The sequence below is a fragment of the Juglans microcarpa x Juglans regia genome, chromosome 4S, assembly GCF_004785595.1.
Source record: "Juglans microcarpa x Juglans regia isolate MS1-56 chromosome 4S, Jm3101_v1.0, whole genome shotgun sequence".
In the NCBI taxonomy this organism is placed as follows: Eukaryota; Viridiplantae; Streptophyta; class Magnoliopsida; order Fagales; family Juglandaceae; genus Juglans; species Juglans microcarpa x Juglans regia.
In genome coordinates this window covers 3,073,488-3,094,955 of record NC_054601.1, presented here as the reverse complement: position 1 = coordinate 3,094,955, position 21,468 = coordinate 3,073,488, and the positions used below count along the sequence as shown (strand labels likewise).

At 41.0% G+C, this 21,468-nt stretch overlaps 2 protein-coding genes across 2 annotated transcripts; both read left to right on the top strand.

Annotated features, from left to right (window-relative positions):
* Window positions 1-302: 302 nt before the first annotated feature.
* On the top strand, window positions 303-1,111 carry LOC121262712. Its single transcript, XM_041165302.1, has 2 exons — window positions 303-501; window positions 777-1,111. Exons 1-2 carry the CDS (start codon window positions 303-305, stop codon window positions 1,109-1,111), a joined length of 534 nt encoding a protein of 177 aa, XP_041021236.1.
* Window positions 1,112-4,824: 3,713 nt separating this feature from the next.
* On the top strand, window positions 4,825-11,498 carry LOC121263199 (lysophospholipid acyltransferase LPEAT2-like). The gene is made up of 6 exons (XM_041166033.1): window positions 4,825-4,858; window positions 5,512-5,547; window positions 9,811-9,825; window positions 10,900-11,010; window positions 11,118-11,165; window positions 11,326-11,498. The coding sequence occupies exons 4-6, from the start codon at window positions 10,924-10,926 to the stop codon at window positions 11,494-11,496; spliced, it is 306 nt and encodes a 101-aa protein (XP_041021967.1). The 5' UTR covers window positions 4,825-4,858; window positions 5,512-5,547; window positions 9,811-9,825; window positions 10,900-10,923; the 3' UTR covers window positions 11,497-11,498.
* Window positions 11,499-21,468: the final 9,970 nt, after the last annotated feature.

The window sequence follows — 21,468 nt, the reverse complement described above, 5'->3', positions numbered from 1 at the left end:
GAAGATCTCATCAAAGTCGATACCTTTTCGTTGACTAAATCCCTTAACAACAAGTCTAGTTTTGTATCGGGGTCAGGAAGTGTGTTCATCTTGCTTCAATTTATAAACCCACTTGTTCTTCAAAACTATTTTGCATTTGGGCAACTCTACCAATTCAAAAGTGTGATTGTCATGCAATGACTGCATCTCATCTTGCATGGCATCAACCCACTTTGCCTTATGTTCATCTTCCATGGCTTCTTCATAACACTTGGGCTCTCCCCCGTTAGCCTTACGGTTTCCCTTCCTTTAAATTTCAACAAATGTGGATTTCACATGAAAGCTTTATGGATCTTGTTTCTCGGGTTTGGATGGAGGAGGCCAATGGCTTGGCTCTTCTCAGATTGGCTAGCAAGCTCAAACATTTAAAAGTTTCCCTGAAGGTCTGGAATAAGCAGGTGTTTGGGAAGACACAAGCTCATATTGCTGAACTAGAAGCACGAGTCCAGGGGTTAGAAAATAGTTTGCAAGAATTTTTTTCGCTAGACTTGGAGTCGGATTTATTGGCTTCACAATTGGAGTTAACGGTTTGGATGGATCGGGAAGAGACACGCCTAGCCCAACATGCGAAGGAGACGTGATTGCAAAAAGGTGAGGCGCATGCTGGGTTTTTTTGCGCTGTGAGTAGGAAGAATAGGTTTTTAATTAAGAAGATGAGGCTTAGGGATGAGACTCTGCTTACTTCTCCCGAGCGATCCATGTGGGTGCAATCGATTATTTTGCCAATTTCTTGGAAGCTCGTCCGCGCACAATTCTCCCAGCCTTAGCTGGTTTGGTTGATCCTGTTATTACCGATGAGGAAAATCATGGATTGTGTCGTATTCCGTTGCAGCAAGAGGTCTATGATGCGCTTTGTTCTATCCCTGAGGATAGCTGTTCGGGGCAGGATGGCTTCAACTCGGGGTTCTTTCGAAGCTGCTGGCACTTTGTCAGCAATGATGTGACGGATGCTGTGGCTGAGTTTTTTAGAGGGGGTGTTCTACCTCGGTTTTACATTGCTTCCTATTTGGTGCTTATTCCAAAAGTTGAGAATCCGGGGAGCTTTGACAAATTCTGGCCAATTAGTCTTTGATCAATTATTTATAAGGTATGTTAAAAAATCCTTGTAAATCGTCTCTCACCCTTGCTTGCTCATATTATTTCTCCCGAACAGGGTGCCTTTATTCTAGGGCGCAACATTTATGAGAATATTAGCCTGACTCAAGAGTTGATTGATGGGCTTAATAAATCAACTCGTGGGGGGAATGTTGTGCTTAAAATTCATATGACAAAGGCGTATGATAGTATTGATTGGGGCTTTCTTCTTCATGTACTGGCTTCCTTTGGGTTTTCTACTTCAATCTATGATCTAATAAGTCAGTGTATCTCTACTCCGTGGATCTCTATTGTTCTCAATAGCATTCCAAAGGGTTTCTTCAAGGGTGGTCGTGAGCTACAACAAGGTGATCCTCTCTCTCCATACTTATTTATTATTGTGGAAGAGATCCTTTCACTGCTGATAAAATCTCATGTTGCAATGGGGAAAATTCAACATTTCTTTCATCCAAGGAATTCCCCTGTGGTATCTCACTTATTATATGCGGATGATATTGTTATATTTTCTAATGGGGGAAAAGCTTTTATGAGAGTGATTATGAAGATTTTGCAGAATTATGAAGCTTGGTCGGGTCAGATTGTGAACAAGGCTAAATCTTCAGTGATTTTCTCCAATAAAATTATGTTAGCAAGGCGTCGTGTGCTACTGCGACTAACAAGCTTTGTTGAAGGTAATTTACCTTTCACTTACCTCGGGGTTCTTATTATTTCGGGGTGATTGTTGACGGGCCACTTTGATGATTTAGTTTATAAAATCCAAAGCAGATTAGAGGGTTGGAAAGCAAAATTGCTTTCAAATGGTGCTTGTCTCCTATTGCTGAAACATGTGTTGCCAAGTATTTCGATTCACTGTTTATCTATTTTGCCTACGCCAAATACGATGCTAGATAAGATTAAGAGACTCATGAGTACTTTCTTTTGGGGTGTTCGGGAAGGAAAGCCAAAGAGGAAATGGTGTTTGTGGGATGTGACGTGTAAACTGGTTTTGAAAGGGGGTGTGGGTCTTCGAAATCTCCATGAAGTTCAAAGTTCCCTACATATGAAGCTTGCTTGGAATCTTCTCCAAGGTAAATCTCTATGGTCTCAATTATTCTTAGCTAAATATGTGGGTTCAAAACATATTTCTTTAGTTGATCCCCATAAAGGAACTCGATTTTGGCGCATGATTTTGAAGAGTCATCCTTTTGTGCACTCAAATTCTGTGTGACAGGTGAAAAATGGCAATCTATCTTTTTGGAGGGAACATTGGGTTGGAGAGGGTCCTTTATGTGATCAGTAGCAGATTACTAATTTTCCTTCTATAACTCTGGCGGAGTGTAAGTCTGGTGATGGATGGAATATTGATATTTTTCAAAGACTGGTGGGTTTGGAAAAAACGGATATGTTGCTTGAAAAATTGGGCAATTTAAAAAATGGGGAAGATGTTCTTATTTGGGTTCCTAAGGCGGATGGTAATTTTTCAACCAAAAGTGCCTAGGATTGCCTTCGTATTCGTTCACCTATGATCTTGTGGATGAATTGGGCTTGGCATCCTTTTATTCCCCAAAAAATGTCGGTTTTAATGTGGAAAGCTTTGCATGGCTGCCTTCCTGTGGATGATAGACTGCGAAGAGTGGGTATTACTTTGGTCTCAAAGTGTGATTATTGTGCTTTGGGTGGCTATGAAGATCAGGATCATGTCCTGGCTGTGGGTGAGTTTGCCTCACAAATATGGAGTCAGGCTTGTATTCAATTAGGTATGTCAAATTTGATGGGTAGAACTTGGAATGAGTGGATGGCGTGTTGGTTTCGTAGGGCCAAACGCTCATCTTGCCAAGGCTAGATTTTTTGTCTCCTTCCTATTATTATTACATGGCGTTTGTGGTGGAGGCGTTGTAAGGCTCGGATAGAGGGTACCATTGAATCTATTGATACGGTATGGTTTTCTATTAAATATTGGTTATCATGGGTAGCTTTAAAATTTAAAGATAAAAAAAAATCTTAGCAAAAGGGATGAAGAGTTACTGCAATCTTTGCATCTTCCTATCCCGAGCACTCATATGAGGGGTGATAGGATTGTTAGGTGGGAGAAACCGAAGACTAGTTGGTTTAAACTTAATGTTGATGGCTACTCTTTGGGTAACTCGGGTGCTTTAGAAGTTGGAGGTGTAATACGTGATCATAATGGCGAGTTATGTGTAGGCTTTTCGACGTCTATTAGTTCTAGTTCTAATAATCATGCGGAGGTGATGGGATTACAAGGCATGCCAGGCGTATGGGTTTTGATGCTATTGAGATTGAGATGGATTCAAAATTGATTATTGATTGGATTGGAAAGCAAAGGTGTGGTTTATGATATCTAGAAGACTTTTGGGAAGAAATTATGAGTTATCTTAGTCAGGTTGGCTTCACTTGTAGACACATCTATCGGGAGTGCAATGCGATTGCTGATGTGCTAGCTAAGTCGGGTGCTAGAGGGAATAATGTTATCTATTCTTCTGCGTTGGACCTTTCAAGGGAGGCTAGAGGTTTTATTAGACTTGATAAGGGCGGCTTGTCTTATTTGAGAAGAAAATAGGTTAGGTTTCTTTTTACACATCTAAATTAGTTTAATTCTTTATCCAGGCTTGTTTAGTTGTTTTTTTTTTTTTTTTTTGAGTCTTGATGGTTATTTGTTTAGGCTTGTTAGAATTTGTTTTTTTTTTTTTTTTTTTTTTTTTGAGTCTTGATGGTTATTTGTTTAGGCTTGTTAGAATTTGTTTTTTTTTTTTTTTTTTTTATTTGGCTGGTTTTATTATGATTTTTTGGCTTGTCTTGACACTTGGTTTTGGATTAGTTTATAGCGTTATAGCTTGTAAACCCCCAAGTGTAATGATGTTACCATGATATTCATCCGCCACAAGTGAGGGTTTATTAATAAACTTGGGACGGAGCTGCTATATGTGTGGCTACCGGCTCTTCTTAAAAAAAAGTGGGGCCAATAGTGCATATGGCTCTGATCATCCGTTACCTTATAGAACTATTCATATGGAGGAGTGAGTTTACTTAAAACAGTGCTTTCTTTGATCGTTTTCTTCCTGACACAGACCTGCTTATCAGTCTTTTATTAGATAATGTGAATTAAGTATCTTAAACAATTACCTCATAATTATCTACTTCTAGTTTCTGCCAATGTAAGAGCTCACCGAAGGCCAGCCTTTTGTTAGAATATCAAATATGCTATACGACTTATTCTGGAAATAACAATACAGTTGTTTGTTTAGCAAAGCATATTGCTTGTGATTTTTTTTAATTGTCCTTTTAAAAGCCTTTTCATTTCCTGAATCCTGATGCTTTGTTGGGTCCCCCCCTCCCTCTTTTTTTCTTCCTCCCCCGGTTTCCTTTTTTTGTGGGGTGGGGTTGTTTTAAATTTTCTTCCTAGATAGAGTGGTTCCCAAGTTACGTCTGCATTGCTCACTGCAGGAGATTATGTAGTAATTCTATAATATGCATTTAACCTAATAATAAACCAACAATGTAGTTCATGTTAACTGTCACAAAATCGCATGACTCAGAAATGCATGCTTTGATCTATTTCGTATTCGTGCCATCAAGACATTTCAAATGCAAGATCATCGTTTAGTTTTATGTGTTCAGATAACCCAATAGATTCTCACTATATAATCCTTTTGTAGTACTGGCTGTGTTAGATTTTATGACTTCTTAAAGTGTTCTAAGACTAAAGGCTTGTGCTCTTTCTGAAGAGGTTAGTTGCCCAAACTCTCATTTCTGTAACATGAAAATGTTTAGATCTAGATCAATGCCTTTCCATGATCATTTTGCTTTCCTTTAATTGGAGCTCCGGAATGAAAGAAGTTCAAAGCATAAATTTTTGTTGGAAATGTTTTCCTATTGGTGAATATTACATTGGGTTCTCCTTACACCCTTATATCTTGTATACACAATTTGAAGTTACTGTACTCGGTATTGTTGGAATATTCCTTCTTTAGCATGAACCCTTATGTTTCATGGTAAGGTAGAAATAGGTCTGAACGAAACTAATAGTGGAGCAGATGTCAGTTTCTGGCAAGGATGATGAGGTATTTTACCTTGGGGGAAAGCTAACAAATATTAATGCTGTGTATATTCAATTGTATTACCTGTTCCATTGTAAATGGTAAAAGAATAACAAAGATCATGTTGGACTTACTGAACAGTAAATTGTCTATTTGAACAGCACTGATTTTTTTAATGGATTCATGTACAACTCAACACAAGTAGTATTGATCACAAGTGATTGGGGTCAGCTAGAAGAACCATTTTCGACGAAACTTTTCTTATCTTAATAATTTTTTTTCTTTTTTTTTTAATTACTTTTTTCATCTTTCTTCTATTCTGAAAATCAACTTTGATCTATAGATATTTGCATTCATTGATGTGGAGAAAAATGGAACAATCACATGTAAAAACACGAAAAACATGCTAGAAAACAGAACTCAATGAACGAAATAGAGTTTGGAATGTAGAGAATGTACTTGCAGAAGTCATGATTGGAGAATGCAAATAGACCGATCTTCTCCTCCTTGCTCCTCACAAATTATCAGCTATCAATGGGGCAAGCTAATGGACGTATGGAGAGGAGAGGGGACCTAGCCTCTTATAAATAGAAAACTTATGGAGTCCTCCCATTAAGGACTCATATTCCAATGGGTCTAGAAAAATTCCAGAATAAAAACCCTTAAGTTTTCAGGCCTACATACGTAATTTTACCATAATTTAGATAGGATATAATCCTATATTACTAAGGTGCAATAAACAACTTAGTGGGTTAAAACCAAAATACCATTGTGAGCTCTATATATATATATATATATATATATATATATATGTTTAACCCGTTTTATAAAACGTGCAATCAAATGAAGCCCATATTTAAAATTATTCTAACATTCTCCCACTTGGACAAACATTGATTGCTATAAAATAAAACTTATTTGAAAAATGACTCCAGGGTTAGACTACATAGGTGGCCATACAAATATATAGCTCAAATGATAGCACCTTAGGAAACACGATCCGGTCTAACAAGAATATCAACATTGAACATGGAAGTCGTTACACCACTTAGCACCAATATGATCAAAAGCTGTGTTAATTCATATCAGTCCTCATAATGCTTCAAAATGAAGCCACATGTCTCTAAAAGAAATTCATTTTATGTCTTTTATCCATATATCTCGAGATCATAATAATATCATAATAAAATACATAAGCTAAATGCATGCTCAAAAACATAGTTTATGAATAGGGGAGATTTATTTTTTTTATTTGAAAGGGGCTGCACCCTAAAACAAATGGGTTGCCTACGTACCCTGTAAATGGATCAAGCCAAAACGTAGTTCTTTTTACATAAGTAACTCCCACTAACCAAAAACATCAAAAAAGTTTCCACAATACCCATATTAGTAACATGTGTTTTAAAAACTTTAGGAGCGAGTCCCTTAGTCAAAGGATTTGCAATCATTGCCTCTATATTTATATACTCTATCTTTGTCTGCCCTTCCTTAACTCTATCTCTGACCACCAAATACTTGATGTCAATGTGCTTGGATGCACTAGAACTTTTATTATTCTTTGAAAAGAACACCACTGCACTATTATCATAATAAATAGTAATTGGCCTTGAGATGGAATCAACAACTTTCAGTTTAAAAATAAAGTTCTTTAACCAAACAGCTTGGATAGTAGCTCCATAACACGCCACAAATTCAGCTTGCATAGTAGAAGATGCCACCAGAGTTTGCTTAACACTCTTTCAAGAAATAGCACCCCCAGCTAGCATAAAAATATAACCTGAGGTTGATTTCAAATCATCTTGACATCTAGCAAAATCAGAATCTGAGTAGCCTACCACCTCAAGGTGATTTGAACGCTGGAAAGTGAGCATGTAACCTTCAGTTTTCTTCAAGTATCTCATAACTTTCTTAGCTGCTTTCCAATGCTCTTGCCCTGGATTCGACTGAAACCAACTAAGAACACTAACTGCGTAGGTAATATCTGGTCTAGTGCAAACTTGAGCATACATCAAACTCCCCACAACACTAGCATATGGTATGTTCTTTACAAATTCCCTTTCGAGCTCATTCCTAGGATATTGAGTTTTGTTAAACTTATCTCCTTTTGTGATGGGTACATCACCAGGTGTACAATTTTGTATTTCAAACCTTTATAGTACATGTCGTATATAAGCTTTCTGAGAAAGTCCCAACAAACCACGAGCTCTATCACTACATATTTCAATGCCAAGCACAAAAGAAGCTTCTCCTAGATCTTTCATCTCAAAATTAGCAGATAACATTTTCTTTATTTCATGAAGTAATCCCAAGTCACTGCTGGCAAGAAAATGTCATCTACATACAGAATAAGAAAAATAAAGTTTCTCCCACTAGTCTTGCGATATATACACTGGTTAACTGCATTTTCACCAAAACCAAGTGAAGTTACAATCTCATCAAACTTCAAATACCACTGTCGAGATGCTTGCTCCAGGCCATATAAGGATTTATTTAACTTACATACCAAGTTTTCTTTTTCTTTCACAACAAAACCTTCAGGTTGTCTCATATAAACCTCTTCATAAAGATCTCCATTAAAAAATGTTGTCTTTACATCCATCTGATGAAACTTCAAATCATAGTGTGCTACGAGTGCCATGATAATTCTAAAAGAATCATTAGACAAAACTGGTGAAAAGGTTTCATTATAATCAATGCCTTCCCGCTGAGTGAATCTTTTTGCAACTAATCTCGCCTCCTTTCTTTCAACATTCCCTTTTGAGTCTAATTTACTTTTGAAAATCCATTTATTGTCTATGGCCTTAGCATCTGGAGGAAGTTCAACAAGTTCCCAGACTCTATTCTTTTCCATAGAATTCATTTCATCTTCCATAGCACTTAACCACTTATCTGACTCAGGACATGTCAAGGCTTGCTTAAAAATAGCAGGATCAACTATATGCTCAATATTAAAATCACTCTCTAACAAATAGACAATGTAATCATTAGGCAATGCAGACCTTCTTTCTCTTTGAGATCTTCTGACTTGTGGCTCAGAAACTGACTCAACCACTATTAGAATTTCTTCTTATTGTCCAGGTTCTTCACTAACAATTTCAATTGGCAGAGAAACTACTCTTTCCTGTACAACTGGAACTAGAACAACAACTTGATTAGGTTCAACAAAAAATTCCTTTAATACAGAACTCCCATTGACACCAACATCATTATCCAAAAATTTTGCAGTAATGGATTCAACAATTCTGGTGCCACAATTAAGAGAATAGAACTTATATCCTTTTGATCTATCTGGGTACCCAATAAAATAACCAGGGGTAGATTTTGGGTCTAGTTTCTTTTCAAGAGGATTATAAATCCTAACCTCAGCTGGACATCCCAAACTCTTAAATGAGTCAAACTTGGCTTACTGTCTGTCCACAATTCAAAAGGAGTTTTTGAAACAGCTTTACTGGGAACTCTGTTTAAAACGTACATAACAGTTTTCAAAGCTTCACCCATAGATACTCTGGCAAATTTGTTATGCTCATCATACTCCTAACCATGTCCTTTAGAGTCCGATTTCGTCTTTCAGAAACACCATTATGCTCGGGTGTTCCTGCCATGGTTTATTGAGGCACTATTCCACATCCTTGTAAAAATTTTGCAAAATCGCCCATGTTTTGACCAGACTCATCATACTTCTCATAATACTCACCACCACGATCAGATCTTACAACTTTAATACTTTTTCCACATTGATTTTCTACTTCCATTTTGAATATCTTAAATTTCTCAAGAGCTAGGGATTTATCATTAATCAGGTAAACATATCCATAGCGTGAGAAATCATCAATAAAAGTTATGAAGTACTTATTTTCACATATGGTAGAAGGTAAAGGTCCACTAACATTGGTATGTATTGAGTCTAAAATACCGTCGCTCCTAGTAGAACCCTTTCTTGTGGATTTAGTCAGCTTTCCTCTTATACAGTCCACACATATGTTAAAATCTGAAAAATCTAGAGAGAGAAGTATCTCAACTTTTACCAATCTCTCCATTCTTTCCTTTGAAATGTGTCCTAACCTCTTGTGCCACAACATAGAAGATGATTCACGGATTAAGGACCTTTTCTTCGCTACATTGGTAACACAAGAGACTTCACCAAAAGAAGCCAAAGACATTCTATATAAACCATCACATAAAAAACCATTTCCAACCAAACGAGAATTATAAAACAATTCTACTTTTCCATTACCAAATTTAAAAGAAAAACCAGATTCATCAAGTTCTGATATAGAAATCAAATTCTGTCTCATTGACGGTACAAAAACTGTATTCTCCAAAACAAGAGAAAAACCAGACTCCAAAGATAACTTTACTACTCCTATAAACTCGACCTTCACTTGAACTCCATTCCCAACGCACAAACTCACTTCATTCTCACTTGGCCTCCGTTTGCTTATGAACCCTTGCAAGGAATTCACAAAATGAAAACTTGCACATGAGTTTATCCACTAAGAATTTAAAGGCACATCCACTAAAGAAGACTCAAAACAAACAAAGGCCAATGAGGTACCTGCCGAGTTCTTCTTTTTCTTCTCCAACCAAGTTTTAAACTTAAAACAATCATTTTGCCAATGACCCTTCCTTTTACAAAACTTACATCACATTCAAGCAGGTATTCTCCGCCAACTCTATCTTTAACTGTCTCTCTCTCTCTCTCTCTGCATGATGTTTGCTTTTACTTATTTATTGTTTGAAGTCCTATGTAACCAAAGCTATGTCTTGTGCACCCCTGGGATTAGTCGGGACACTATTCTTGGACACCCAGTACCAATAAAAAATAATGTAACTAGAGCTATGTACACAACACATAGATCATTCTGATTTCAGGGCTAGATAATTGCTTAAGTTACTTTTTTGTGCTAGTAGGGCAATATAATAATTCCCAGAGACCAAAATGGGAGCACTATTTCTTTTTAGAAGGATTTCAGCCCAATGCCGATGCCAAAATCAACTGACCCCCACTGGGGTTGATTCAGCAAACATCCACCAGCCTAAGGGGATTGATAACAACCAAAACCAACTTCCTGTGGGTGCTTTTTTAATGAGGCCCATCCATTTAAACTAATGAAACCACCTAATGTCTCATTTGGCTGTCGAGAAATTGCAACAAAATGAAATGAACAATTCCCTTACAGAAACCAAGTGAATCCTCCATTGCACTTGGAGCAGAACTGCAAAATTGAAGGACTTCTTAACAGGATGCAATCTTGAATGGTATCGAAATCTTTTAGCCATTGCGGCCAATTTCACTAGACCCAAAATTGTTCACTTATGTTGCCTCCAGTGGTTGTGCCACCAATACAATCAACGAAGCCAAAGAAAAATAGAACGAGAATAATTTGCCATCGCTACTGGTGGTGGTTGCTAGCATTATCTTTAAGGAAGGAGCAATGAGTGTTGGCATGGGGAGGGGATTGGCGGGGTGGGGCGGAAAGTCTCTTAGAATTGTGGGGGGGGGGGGGGGGGGGAAGGGGAGAGAGAGAGAGAGAGAGAGAGAGAGAGAGAGAGAGAGTAAAAAATTTGGACGGGTAGTCTCCAAAACCACCTGCTTGCCCAAGTTTGGTGGATTTTTCTAGTGGGTTGCTGATCAACCCTAATTCATTTGCTCTTTCTAGGCTAATATAGAAAACTTATGATTATCGTTGTGTTATTAACTATATATTATTCTATTTTCCCATCTTTGTAGTTCTTATTTGGATCAGCACATGTCATGAAGCAGCCATTATTCAGGCAAGCTTGTGAATTATCCTTTACTCAACGCACGACTGGGGGAAATGATTACATACTGGAACATGAAGTATTGCTCTTTCCTTCCTTTTCTTTTCCTCTCTTATTTTGCCCTCCATACTCAATACTTTATTGAAGTCTGAATTGCATTCGATTTCTAATTGCTGTTTGGATCAGTTGGGAGATTTCCTTGGTCGTGGAATCCTAGACTTGAATGCTGATGAGGTGAGTCACTGATCTATCCATGCTATTATCCTCTTCTTTTGTTTTCTTTTGTGGGAATGGCATCATGTCTATTAATTATATTGAAGAGAAATATGCTTCCACTGTCAACATAAAATATCCAGTTGTCATATGTAAACTTGGTCGTGCGGGTTACTTGCAGGTCCATGGGATGTTCAATTTATTTGATTCTGATAATGATGGGAAGATAAGTAAGGATGCTTTTGATTCCTGCCTAAGAAAGAATCCTTTGCTGATAGCACATTTCTTACCTTGTTTGCTGCACAAGGGCTTCTCTTCTCAGAAGCTGGTGTTAGAACGCTGGAGGGCATAGTGCGAAGATTAGGTTGGGCTATCCAGGTAATGTCGTGCTCTTAGTTCAGCTGCTTCCGTTTTGAAATCTCCAGTTGCTGAAAAATGATGAAAGTTTTCTGAAAAATAAGGAGGCAATAGGCCTAAAATTGTTGTCACAGGAGATCCAAAAAATCCAAATAAACCAAAGGGTCCAAATTTGCAAAATAGAAACCAAAATTTCAGCCCATTTTTTATTTTTAATTGGCACTGGATGTTTAGGAACAAAGTCCCGGCTAATTTTGAGGGTGCATAGGCTATTAGTAAAGAGTTTTCTGCAAGTATACCTCGAGAAATTCAAATAGAAATTCTCTCGATCCAGTAGCGCATCTAGAAATTATTTAGAATTTGAACCTTAGACTTGTAGGGAGTATACTACCAAAATCAAAGTCTTACCACTTGTGCCAACCCTTAGGGATTTAACAGTTTATTCCAACGATTGACACCCGCCACTGAAAACATTCGGTTTGGTTAATTTGCATTCAATGGTTAGCAATATACAATACTAAGCATGATCCATCAATCACTTATTGATGAATCCATTATAATTATTGAAAGAAAAAGTAAGAACAATAATAAGTTTTTATTCTAAATGATGTGGTAAGCTTCTATATTAGTGGTGTATTTGTTGTATCAATAAATGGACATTCAAATAAAAATTTTCTTAAGAATGATTATTATTTATAGGGACATGAATGGGATTTAGGAAAAATGTGAACGGTAATCTGGAAGATCTTAATTAAGGGTTTGATGGATATATTAAGGGATGTGTAAGGGGGTTTTTCCTCCCATCGGACCGTATAACAAGCCTATGAGGGAACACTGAGAAAGTAAGTCAGAGAGCTCGGTCAAGCCCAACCAAGCCCAACAACCCTCCTATAAATGGAGCTAGTGGGCCTCTGTAGAGTACTTGGCCCGTGAGCAAGACCTACCCACGAAGCAACCCACGCATGGGGAAAGAAGACAGTAGGGCAGATGAGACTCGCCGCCCTGACACCACCCCGATGACACCTTACCCTCGGGAACTTGCATAGGCAGGTAGGCTGAAAATATGGAGAAACCTTGATCTTCTGACAACAGGCATGGAGGAGCTTAATAGGGAACATCAGCAGGATAAAGTGAGTCAGGGAGCCACACCGCATTAATGGCGCCACTCTCCGGACTCTATGCCACATTAATGATGTCGACCCAAAAGTTACGCTGCATTAAAGGATTTTGACTAGGCGAACAATTGAAGTGTAGACTCCCAGAAGCCATGTGTGAGCTGTCCCCACTCAGAAATCTAGTATAAAAGCCAACCCCCAAGTACGGAGAACTTTCATTGATTCCTTTAAGCTCATGCACAAACTACTAAGGAGCTATACTAACTTTAGCATCGGAGACTTCCCAACCTCACCCCCCACACTCCGTGTTTTCTCAATTGTGCATGTGAAAGACTAAAGACTCGAGTTGCTGGAACCCAACCCAAAGCTTTACGAAATACGACGTTAACAGTGGCGCGGTCTATGGGATCTCTATAGACTTCACGTGTCCTTCGTATGCCTGCCACAACCCGTTCTCAGAAAACTCTGGGACAAGAAGAAGCAAAGTCAACAAACATGGAAGTAAGGCTCACCGCGATGGAGCAACTGGTAGGGAAGCTAACTACTGAAGTGAAGTCCCTCCAAAAAGAGAATGAGACACTCAACTAAGGGTTACCCCACGGACCAGAGAATGAGGCAGGACCAAGCAACAGTGAGCACGTAGAGTCTAGAAATGCGTGAGGGGTAAGTGGCGTGGAGAAAAAAAGAAAAAACATGCAGGACGAGTTGCGTAACCTCAAAGGAAAATACGAATAAATCACGAGGAAGATGAACACATCATCATCATACATCATCATCATTAAACCAACTGCTCACCAGCACGGGTCTACTCCTATAATGAGGAGATGATGGTTGTGCCCTTACCACTAAGGTTCCGAGTTCCCCTCATTTACATGTTTGATAGGGCTAGAGACCCCTTTGAACACTTGGAAACCTTTAGAGCTCACATGACCCTGCACAACTTCCCAGGAGAAGTGGCCTGTAGAGCTTTCCTGCTAACCTTGAAGGGGCCGGCGAGAGTATGGTTTGGGTCCTTAGCACCCGGGTCCATAGACAGCTTTGGGGAGCTGGCCTGCCTATTCCTCACACAGTTTATGGCGTGCAGGAGAAGAAGACGCCCCATGGCGTACCTCCTTACCATCAAGCAGGAGGAAGACGAAAGTCTGAAGACATACCTATCACAGTTCAACAAAGAACGAATGACTACAGACGACCAAGACAAGAATATAACCTTGATAGCACTTTTAGGAGGAGTACGGCCCCGATCCCAGTTCATGGCATAATTAGCAAGGAGAACTCCCACCAGGCTGCAAGAGTTCATGGATCAAGCCGACAACTTTATTGACACGAGGACACACTTCGGGCCTTAACTGAGCCAATGAGGAAAGAATTGGAAATTGTAGAAAGAAGGGAAAGACACTGACCAAAGGAAATCGTGAGAAGCCGAAGAAAAGACCGAGTGACAACAGGAAAGAAAAAGCCCCTGCAAGAGGCCTAGGGTTTCGATTTGACCGGCCGGCACTCACCATCCAAAAAATTGACCATCAACCCACCCAAGAAGATAACCACAAGAGCACCAGTCGCCACTATTGTACCTACCATTAGTCTAACGCTCATAACACGGACGATTGTATTTTCTTGAAAGAGGAAAGTGAGTAGGCTGCGAGGCCGAGGCTGTAATGCTAGGCCAAAGCAGAAGTCAAGGAGGAGATGACGAGAAAGAAGTGCGGAGAGGGTCGGAAGGCTAAGGAGGAATAGAGCCCGAGGCAAATGGTAGCTGTGCAGGGACCCCTGCATAATTGCCTCGTGCACCACATCAAGAAGGACCACCGGTGGGGGAAATTAGGACTATCGCAGGAGGATTCACCGGAGGGGACGCGACCTCATCTAGTCGGAAGCGCTAGGCAAATGAGATATCGAGAAGTGTATTAAGCAGAATACCGCCCCACCAAGTACAAGATAAGCGAATCGACACCTATCATCTCCTATCGAGAATACGATGAGGAGGGGATCCTCTATCCACATAACGACGCCCTAGTGGTGATTATGATGATCGCCAAATTCACCACTAGTAGGATCTTTGTTGACAATGGCAGCTCCTCAGACATCCTCTTCTGAGAAGCTTTTACTCGGATGGGGATAGATATCGCTCGACTCCAAAAAAATCCCATGCCACTCAAGGGTTTCTCTGGAGAAATGGCCCAGCCGATTAGGACCATCACATTATTTGTCTTGGGGCGAAGCGCCCCTTGTACGGCTCCTGATGTGGTCGATTTCTTGGTGGTAAAGGTCACTTCGTCTTACAACTCCATAATCGGCATGCCTTCCCTCAACAATCTAAGGGCGGTGACGTCGACCTACCACTTGCAGATGAAGTTACTGACCTCTTAGGGAGAGGGAAAAACTTGAGGAGAACAGGTCCTAGCGCAGGAGTGCTACTTGCAGGAATTGAAGCCAAGGGATGGCAGGGTGCATATGGTCCACACCCCTAGAATGGTGAGCACCTGCGGGAAGTTTCATTGCTAGAAAAATTTATGACTTGTAATTTTCATTTTCATGTCAATGGTGTATATTCTATTAATAAAAATGTGGGTTTTTAGGAATAAAATACGTCCCGCCTACCTCGACTCGTTACTCCAACAACGTAATCCCCGTCAACGTATTCTTCATCAACGTAATCTTAATCAACGTATTTCCATCAATGAAATCTCCATCGACGACTACTTACCTCCCCGTGAGGCACCAAATTGATGAGTTACGCCTAAGACTATCTTATCCTTCTCCCGGTGGAGAGAGGGCCAGCCCTCGGCTACCAGACATTTACCTTCCTCGTGAGCGTCAACAGGCGGGAGCGGGTCCAGTCCCAAACTACCCGGTAACTTACCTCCCTGTGGGGCCCTAAAGGGGGAGATTCGCCTTAAGGCCATCTCATCCCTCTCGCGACCGAAAGCGGGTCTAGCCCCTTGGTTGCTTGAAAACTTAGGCTGACCTCCACCATGATAAAGAGTGGGATCAGCACCAGCCTTACCCAACACTTACCTTCTTAGTGATGTTAACGAGTGGAGCAGGTCCAGTCCCAAACTGCCCTACACTTACTTCCCTATGGGGGCTAAAAGGTGGGTAGGCGGCCCAACCTCCCTTGTGGGAAGAGGGTTCATCCTCTTGGCTACCCGACAACTTACTCTGCCCCATTACGGTGAAGAGCGGACCAACTGATCAGTTGTCCAACACTTACCTCCCCGCGAGAAATCAAAGCGATGGGTTACGCCCGAAGGCTGCTTTATCCCTCTCACGGTGGAGAGCAGGCTAGCCCTCAGCTGTTCGACACCTACCTTCCTCGTAAGCGTCAACAAGCGAGAGTGAGTCTAGTCCCAAACTGCCAGATAACTTACCTCCCCGCGGGACTCCAAATGGTGGGATATGCCTTAATGCCATCTTCTCTCTCCTGCAACAAAGAGCAGGTCCAATCACTCGGATGCCGGCCTGACCCAACACTTACCTTGCCTGTGATGTCAATGGGTGGGAATGGGTCTAGTTCCAAATTGCCCGGCAACTTATCTACCCGTGAGGATTAATAGGTGGGTAGTCGGCCCCAACCTCCCTCACGTGGGAGAGGGGATCCAGCCTATTGGCTGCCTAACAACTTACCCCACCCCATCACGGCGAAGGGCCGATTGGCTTCTATTACCTTCCTGGGACTACCAAAGGGGCGGGCTTAACCTAAAGCATCCAGACCGCTCCCCCGATGGAGAACGGATTTAGTCCTTCGACTAACTGACATAACGCCATCTCCAACAACGGAACTCCACTAATATTATTGCAAAGTCGTTACAAATAGAAGAAAAAAGAAATACATCGGTACAAGAGGGAAAGGTAGTTAGTTGGCAGGGTTGACACTGGTGGGGTTGTATGAGAATGTGCTCGGATCAGCTCATTCCCTATCAAGGCCCCACGCTTCAACGCCACTGGGTCCGGAGGAAGTTCTTACACTTTCAGTGCCCTCAAATTGCTTCAGGGATTCAGCAGCACGTGATCTCTCATTCTCTCCAAACCCTCCAAATAGTCGTGATTCCAGGTGTCATCGTGTCTCCACTGACTTGCTTTAACCTTGGCCTCAGTTTACGACGCCGATGAGAAGACCAAGGGAGCCAAGTACTGTATCTCTACAGGCTTGCCTCATCTCCCACCTCAGTCTACGAGGTAAATGAGAAGATCAGGAGAGCCAAATATCGTGCCTCCACGGACCTGCCTCATCCCTCGCCTTAGTTTATGACGCCAACGAGAATACCGAGGAGAGAAGGGCCTGGTTCTCCACTTCAATTGCTTTCTGGCCATCTACAATGAACGCAGCCAGCCGAGATACACCCTATTGCTAACAAAAACAAATGCGAGAATAGTTAGTATAGGATTCCTAATTGATAAGATGACAGAAAAAGAATAAACTAGTCTGAGAGACCTTGGAGAAGAAGCCCATCAAAGACTTGGCCACCTGTTCGAGAGACTCTACTTGAGCTCCTCTCACCTCTGATTGAGCGAAGAGAGGAATGACCTCCACTGAGCTCTCTTCGAGGGATGGACGGGTAGCTACCTCAACATCTTCAACTGCGCCTGAGACCCTCTTTGCAGGGTTGATGGAGGGCTGGGAAAGAAGGTGGCCCTCGATGGTGGAGCAAAGTTCCTCGCCAAGACATTGAGGTCACCCTCTCTCACTAGGGCTCTACAGACTCTCTCCCTCGGTCCTCGCCTCCAAAACCATCTCGATTTTAGCAGTAGGCGACCTTGCAACAGGCAAGAGAGAGAGAGCAGCGGTCGTCTTCTCAGCAGAGAGGCTAGGAACAGCGGCCAACTTTGGCTCTACTCCTTCCCCTCCAGAAGTTCTCCCTACAGGATCCTCGGCCAGGGCCACCATGAGCTCTACGACTGGGTTGGCAGAAACAGGGCCCTTAGGAGAAGACATCCTCTCCACACCTAGGTTGGAGCCTCGTGTACAATCATCAACAACACGCTTGAAGATCTTGACCTCTGTTGGTAGATTGCACTGTGGATGGAGAGGAGGAGATCACCTCCACGTTCAACTCAGGAGAAGGCTTTACCAGAGTTGGCCAACAAGGAGCCGGTTTCAGGAGGCCCCCATAGAAATGCTTTAAGAGCATATTGGCCACAAGGGATAATCTACGCGGGTCTAACGGCGCAGGGGGCACTGCAGGGACCGCAACTGTGATGAGCTCTGGGTTAAAGCGCCTACGGAAGGAGGAGCGGCAGGTGCCTCTGGGATGACAGGACCCTTTTTCCCCTAGCTCCTTGGTGGATTCGACGGATGGATAGATAGGGCTAGCAGTGGGGTAGGTACAAATGGTGGGGGCATCGTACCTAAAATCAGCGCCGAGGACTGCCCCAAAGGAAATCGAGGAGGGGACACTAGGCTATTGTCAGCCGTAGCAACCTTCGTGCGGAGTTTCTTTCCCTTGTCTGCAGGAGGAGGACTTAGGGAACGCTTCCAAGCCGGGCTGGCTTTGGGCTACATAGGAATGGCACGATCATAAAAAAACGGTGTGACCAAGAGGAGTAAAAATGCCCTCATATTTTCCTCCCCAAGGAGAGCATCCGAGGGGACATCGAATGGGTGATTCTTTACCCATTCTTTGACCAGAACAATACGACTTAACTCCTCGTGAGAGGCTGTCAACCGTGATACTTTGTCGTCAGGAACTACCCCCTATATGGTCCGAACGGAGAATTCACGGTGATTCATCTGCCCGATTGGAAATCCTGACCCTCGACCAGACACGAAGAAAAAATTGGAGGTCTAGTCTTTGACCTTGTGATAACGCTATTCCAAAGAGACGAGGACATGCATCGCCCTGAAATTGAAAATGTTCCCCTCACGTTTTATGAGGTTGTGGGTCAGGAGAAACTCGTGACCAGTAAGGTCAGCGTACTCCAGGTCTGATTTCAACAAAGCTCGCCACTAGAGGACACAACAACACATCAAGCATATCCAAGCATTTGGGTGGAGTTGAGAAGGGGCCAATCCGATACGATCTAGTAGGTCACAGACAGGATGAGGGAAGGGTAATATCAGCCCACAAGAGATATGCTAGGGAAGAGGGCAATCTTCGAGGCATAACCCTCATTGTCGACGTCCCCCTCACGTCGTCCAGGAGCCTAAAAAACCACATTCTTCGAGACATGAAAGGTGGAAGCGAGTGACGACAAGAACTCAGGGGTGACGTTTGAATGCCAGTTATGAACAATATAGAATTGCTCTGTGGTGCAAACCTCGGGCTAGTCCAGTTCCCCAGGAATCTTGGGTTGAACGGCCTTCTTGGGAGCCATTGAGATTGAAGTTGAGAAAAACAACAGAAAAGAAAATGAGTTGAGCAAAGAGAATGAGTCTATTAGAGCAAAAGGAAATGAAGATGTGGTAAAGGGGGAAAAGAGGGCAGAGCATGTTCATATAAAGGGAAAGTGATGGTTGGCCTTCCATATCAATGTGTCAGACAGGGGATGCGAAAGGGTTCGAATCCCGCAAAATGTGCAACACGACGAGACATGGGAAACCAACGGCACATCAAGACAAGTCTGAGGGGTCTAGTCGTTACGTCGAGAAGGGTAAAAACATAAAAAAATGGAGAATGGAAAAGAAGAGGGCTCCAACGACGAATGAGGAGAATTTAAATAGACCCTAGCGACTGTTAGCATCCCAAAGGCGTGGGAACGCACGCACCCCACGAAGCTGGAAAGACATGCTTGAATCTCGTAACATGTACTGTACGATGTGACATGAAGAGAAGGAGCCACCTGATAACATCATGAGGGAATTTGAAGGACACAATCAAGTGTAAAATCCAACCATCAGAAAATGTGCCAATAAAGTTGGAAGAGGAACCGTCGCCTGACATCGATAAATAATAAAAAAAATCATACGGGCGTAATCTATAGCCCAGAACCTGACATGTAGAAGAGCCGGAAGAATAATAACAGCCCATTTCTAGGGAAGAGGATCTCCACAGTAGCGATTGCGGGAAAATAATAACAAGAAGACGAAGACAAAGAAGAATTCTCATCGCAGTTCGATAAGAATTGACAGGATAATTGTAAGAGGGTTTTCCCTCCCATCGACTCATATAACAAGCCCATGAGGAACCACTAGGGAAATAAGTCAGAGAGACCACCCAAGCCCAGCCAAGCCCAACGACCCTTCTATAAAAGGAGCCAGGGGCCTCTGTAGAATACTCGGCCCATGAGCAAAACCCACCCACGAACCAACCTACACGTGGGGAAAGCGGACGGTAGGGGCTGATGGGACTCGCCGCCTTGACACCACCCCGATGACACCTTACCCTTGGGAACTTCCGCAGGCAGGTGGAGGAAAAATATGGAGAGCCCTTGATCTCCTGACAACAGGTATGGAGGGGCTTAATAGGGAACGACCACAAGATAAAGTGAGTCAAGAAGCCACATCGAATTAATGGCACCACTCCCCAGAAGCCACGCCACATTAAAAGATTTTGACTAAGCGAACAATCGAATTGACATGGACTCCCCGAAACTAGGTGTGAACTGTCTCCACCAAGAAACCTAGTATAAAAGCAGACCCCTAGGTATGAAGAATTCTCTCTAATTCCTCTAAACTCATGCACAAACTACTAAGGAGCTAGACTAACTTTAGCATCGGAGACTCCCCGGTTTCCACCATGCCCCCACTCTCCATGTTTTCTCAATTGTGCAAGTGAAAGACTCAAGACCCGAGTTGCTGATATCCGACCTAAAGGCGTACGAAACACAATGTTAATAAGATGCATAAAGATCATTTTCAATTTCGTCCGAATAAGATGGCTTAATTCAGAAAATAATAATTAATACATACATACATACATACAGATTTCAAAACCTATAATGTTATCTGTGTAACTAATATGAATTCGGTATGATATCATCAAACAAAGTCGAGAAGATTTCAATCTAAAAGGATGCAACAAAAGGAGGATATGTTACGTTTGGATTTTGAGATGATTTCATATAATTTGTGAATAGTAATAAAAAAATATCGAATAGTAATAAAAAAGTACTAAATAGTTTATAAATAATAATAAACTATTTATAATTAATAATAAAGTAATTTGAAATTACTTCATTTATCAAACACAACCTTGAAACATCGAGCTGGGGAATATAGCCTATGTTGGAGTAGGTAGTACGTATTGATGTTTTGGTCAGGGGTGTAACGGGTCTCGTTTTGTACATTTTTTATAACAGAACCGGTATATACCGATTTTGAAATTTTAAGAACCGATACCGGACCAATTCATAGTTCACTATAAAAATCGAAACTTCCGATTTTTCCGGTTCGATTTTTCTGATTTTACAAATTATTTGTGTTAGTAATAATATGTTTACATATACTAAGCTATTAGTCTATTTACATTATAGTATAAATACATTATTTTATAATAATTAACATATACTAGTATAGTATTGAATTAAACTATAGTCTATATAAGTTCTAGACTTTTTATATGGGTATATATGATCAAATGTGTAAAAATATATTTATAAAATATATATATTATAACTTATTATGCCAAATATATATATATATCAAAACTAAGTTTATATGAATAACTTAATATTAATGTTTACATTATAGATTAAAATTTATATGTTATATTAAAAATTATAAAATTATTTTTATATTATGCCAAATGTTATATTAATTAGTAATTGAATATATAATATATATAATATAATATAAAAAATTATAGATATATATATCGATCTAATTCAATTTAAATTGATTTTTAAAATATAAAAATTGATATTACATTAATTTAGAGTAATTTTAATTCTTAAGAATCGTAATGGATCGCTTA

What these genes read in the sequence shown, in the direction of transcription:
- LOC121263199 (XM_041166033.1), top strand. Translation starts at nt 10,924, where the DNA reads ATGAAGCAGCCATTATTCAGGCAAGCTTGTGAATTATCCTTTACTCAA. An exon ending in ATTACATACTGGAACATGAA is followed by an intron (nt 11,011 to 11,117) that starts GTATTGCTCTTT and finishes TGTTTGGATCAG; the next exon opens with TTGGGAGATTTCCTTGGTCG. An exon ending in TAGACTTGAATGCTGATGAG is followed by an intron (nt 11,166 to 11,325) that starts GTGAGTCACTGA and finishes GGTTACTTGCAG; the next exon opens with GTCCATGGGATGTTCAATTT.
- LOC121262712 (XM_041165302.1), top strand. Translation starts at nt 303, where the DNA reads ATGTGGATTTCACATGAAAGCTTTATGGATCTTGTTTCTCGGGTTTGG. An exon ending in AGTCCAGGGGTTAGAAAATA is followed by an intron (nt 502 to 776) that starts GTTTGCAAGAAT and finishes ATTTCTTGGAAG; the next exon opens with CTCGTCCGCGCACAATTCTC.